At 67.4% G+C, this 3363-nt stretch overlaps 1 protein-coding gene across 1 annotated transcript in view; it reads left to right on the top strand.

Annotated features, from left to right (window-relative positions):
- The first annotated feature begins 2445 nt into the window (after nucleotides 1-2445).
- The window catches only part of COL22A1 (collagen, type XXII, alpha 1), a 144036-nt gene continuing 143118 nt past the window's right edge, over nucleotides 2446-3363 (top strand). The window contains exon 1 of the mRNA XM_004679973.1: nucleotides 2446-2613. Coding sequence (XP_004680030.1) covers nucleotides 2446-2613 — 168 coding nt within the window. The remainder of the gene's footprint in view (nucleotides 2614-3363) is intronic.

Below are 3363 nucleotides of genomic sequence, written 5' to 3' on the forward strand. Positions count from 1 at the left end.
GTTGCGGGGGTCCTGAGGGGCACAGGCCCTTCTTGGGTGTCGGGGTCACATAGCCCTGCACGCAGGGATGGCGAGCAGAGAAGGGGCGCGGTGGGCGGGAAGGGAGGCCAGGGAAGGTGGGGTCCTCCCAGAGGGACGAGGCTCCGGCTCAGGGCACAGGTGAAGATGGGCCGCAGCCCAGGGGGCTCTCTCCAGCTCCCCTTTCTCATCCTTGGGTCCCGTGTCCACCAGGCGGTTCCGAGGGCAGGAGAGCGGGCAGAAGTGCCTCGATGGCAGGGGCTCACCCCTCTGCTCACCCCTCAGTCTGGACCTGATACTCCCACGTCCACCCCAACCCCCGTTTGCTGTCCCCCTGCCTCTTCCGGCCTCTCACTGCTCTCAGGATCGCCCAGACAGCTAATGGGGGCGTGTCCATTTTCTGCTTGTCCCCACCAGGAGGCTGACCACCGCTCATCACTGTCCAGCAGACCTGCCCAGCAGACCCATCTGGCACTGGGCTCCGACCCTGCCCGCCGGGGAGGGCCCCGGGACTGTCCTCTGCCCCCCCCCTCCCCGTGACGCTGAGCGGCGGCCCCCACCCTCCCATCTCCCGGGGCGGGTCCTCAGCAGCCACCGCTGGCCCTCTCCACCGGGCTGGCCCCTCCTGGGCTCTCAGGAAACAGGCTTGCTCTGGACTGGCGCTGGGTGTCTGCAAAGAAAGCAGGCCAGGGAGCGCTGGTCCCAGAGCCAGTCTGTCCGCTCCAGTCCCAGCGCCTAGCGGCAGCTAAATACAGACACCCAGAGTGAAGAGTGATTGGGGTGGGGTGCTGGGGTCCCACGGATCGATCATGTTCTCACCCAGTTCAAAAGACCCCAGGGGCCAGGGCCCAGGCGCGCCCTGGGAAGCTGGGGCCCCTTGGGGAGCAAAAGTCCCCCTGAGACCAACCCGGGCTCCCAGTCTGCTGGCTGGATGACTGGGGGGTCTTTCCCAGCCCCTCAGGCCTCACCGAAAAGCAGGCTGTGCTGGGAAGCAGGGCAGGGGCACCCCAGCAAGAGGGGCAGACCTCCATTCCCTGCTCCCCCGCCCCCCCGAGCGGAGTGGACAGTCGGTGCGGACAGAGAGCAGAGCCGCCCCCGCCCCCTGCCCCTCGAAACGTTCCAAACACGCCCGCAGCTGCGCCTGGCGGGGGGCTATTTCAGGGGGGCTATTTCAGACCTGGCTGTTAAAGGCACCAAAATATCCCTGTGGGTCTATAATTGGCCAGGGAGTCGCCAGCCCCGCCCCGCCTCCCAGAGCCGCCTCTTTATTGCCAGGGACCCCACACTGACCCCGCTCTCTCGGCCAGCCCATCTCCCCCGCTGGACCCTCAGCTGCCAGCCCCAGGCCGGCCCCCTCCGCCCCGCCCCCGCGGCCCCGCCCGGCGGGAATCCCAGTGCAGCCGCTGCTCCTGGGGGTCCCAGCTTTGTTCCTGGCGGCAGCTGGCCGGCCGAGCCTGGTCTCCTCAGGAAAAGCCCCGGTCCCAGTTTCTGTTTCTCCACGACTTTCTGCTTTTCTAACTTCCCAGACTTGCCGTTTCCTTAGTTATCTGCTTGAAATTAGCTCTGGCTTCTGGCCTGGGACGGTCCAGGCAGCCGCAAGTTTGGGCAGAGGCCAGTCTGCGGGACGGGGCCGCGGGTGGGCTGCTGGCAGGTGCCTGTGGCTGCCGGTGCTGGCGTCTCGGGACCTGCATCTCGCCCGCGGACCTGGGCGTCCTGGAGCTCCGCCGGCACCCCTGAGCGCCTCCCCCCAGGTAAGGACCCGGTTCTCTGCTGGGGCGGTCACAGGTGCTCCTTCCCACCCCGCCCCTGCAGGGTGCCGGCGGAAGGTGGGTGCGTTGCGCCGGGGGCAGGCTCCCTCCTGACTCCGTCTGTCTCCCTCTGGGCTCTCAGGCAGCGAGCACAGTGCTGGGTCTGTGCGTCCCCAAACCTCAGGGCAGAGGACAGTGGGGCCCTGGTCCTGCCCGCTGCTTCCTACCGGACAGCCCGCAGGGTGCGGACGGGTTTGGGGCGGCAGCTTCTAGAGCTCTTACACTGTCCCAGCCTCTTTCACCACCTGTAGGAAATCTGGAGCAAAAGCCAGAAAGTGGGGGAGAAAGAGAGAAGCACAAGGAGAGAAACCAGGCCAGTGTGGGGTGAGCGCGGAGGGAGAATAGCTCCTTCGGTCTCACAGGTGTCGTCAGGGGAGGGCCGGGGGGCCTGAGGAGCTCACTTTCCTCAGCGTCTGCTCCATGCCAGCGCCCGTCTCCAGCCCAGAGAGGTTGCTCTGGCCTTTCTGCTGCACAGCACCCCTCCAGCATCCTGCCTGGCCTGCGTGGCTGGGTTAGCTGCAGAGTTGGGGCTCCCTCCCCACTCACGCCCGGACTCGGAGGGGACAGTGGACGCTTCTGCCCTGTCCCGGAGCCGTGCGCTGCCGCCCATCCTGCCCCGATGGCCCAGACGCTCGCAGCTTCCACACAGGCCGTCCTGCCCAGCCCGCGCCTCCCGCTGATGCGCTCCTGGGAGCGCCGCCTGGCTGTGGGCCGCCTCCTGGACTGGCCACCGAGCGCTCCCCGGAGCGCTGACCCCCGGCGCTTCCAGGTGCTGGAGGCCCGCAGAGTGGGCCGTGCCTGGCTGCCAGTCGCGCCTTCTGCCCGACTCTTGCTTCCTCTGGCTGCCCGGCGCTGGGGAGAGTGGCCGCGGGCCTCCGTGCCCCACCCGCCAGGGAGGCAGGCGGCAGGCGGGCAGCAGAGAGCTGAGCCCGTTGGGAGTTTGAGGGCTCACAGCTGGCAGGGCACCAGCCCCGGGCGTCCTGTCCCTCCGCTGCCACGGCCCTCGTTGCTGGCTTTCGGGCGGGGCAGGAGGCCGGAAGAGGGGGCTCCTTGCTCAGAGGTCTTGGAGAGGCAGCGGCCTGCTCCGTTGCTTCCCGCGTTTGGGGCAGGAACGTTCAGATCTGGGCTCTCTGGGCTCCTTGAAGGTTTCGTCAGCATCTCAAAGGCTTTACCTGCGTGCTTAAGCCTCAGGCTGCTCTGCCTCAGAAGTGGGTGGTGTCCCTTTGCTTCAGCAGCTTCCTGCCCCTAGGAGGGCCCTGGTCTGGGAGGTGGGGTGCCTCAGTTGGAGGCGCTGGATAGCCAGACCTGTGCCCTCTGCTCTGCCAGGGTCCCCAGGCGCCTCGGGGCGCCTCGGAGCAGCTCTCTGGGCGGGAGATCTGGGCTCCTAGTGAAAGGGGCAGATTGTAACAGGCCGCTGAAGCCAGAGACTGCTACAGGTGGCGCCCTGGTGAGGCCGGGGAGCCCCGGAAAATGCCCATGGTGTCTGTGTGATTGTGGGGTGTCGGGGGGGCTCTGATAAGAAATATAAGGTGGCCCT

The sequence above is a fragment of the Condylura cristata genome, unplaced genomic scaffold (assembly GCF_000260355.1).
Source record: "Condylura cristata isolate star-nosed mole 26May11 unplaced genomic scaffold, ConCri1.0 scaffold00009, whole genome shotgun sequence".
NCBI classification, from domain to species: domain Eukaryota; kingdom Metazoa; phylum Chordata; class Mammalia; order Eulipotyphla; family Talpidae; genus Condylura; species Condylura cristata.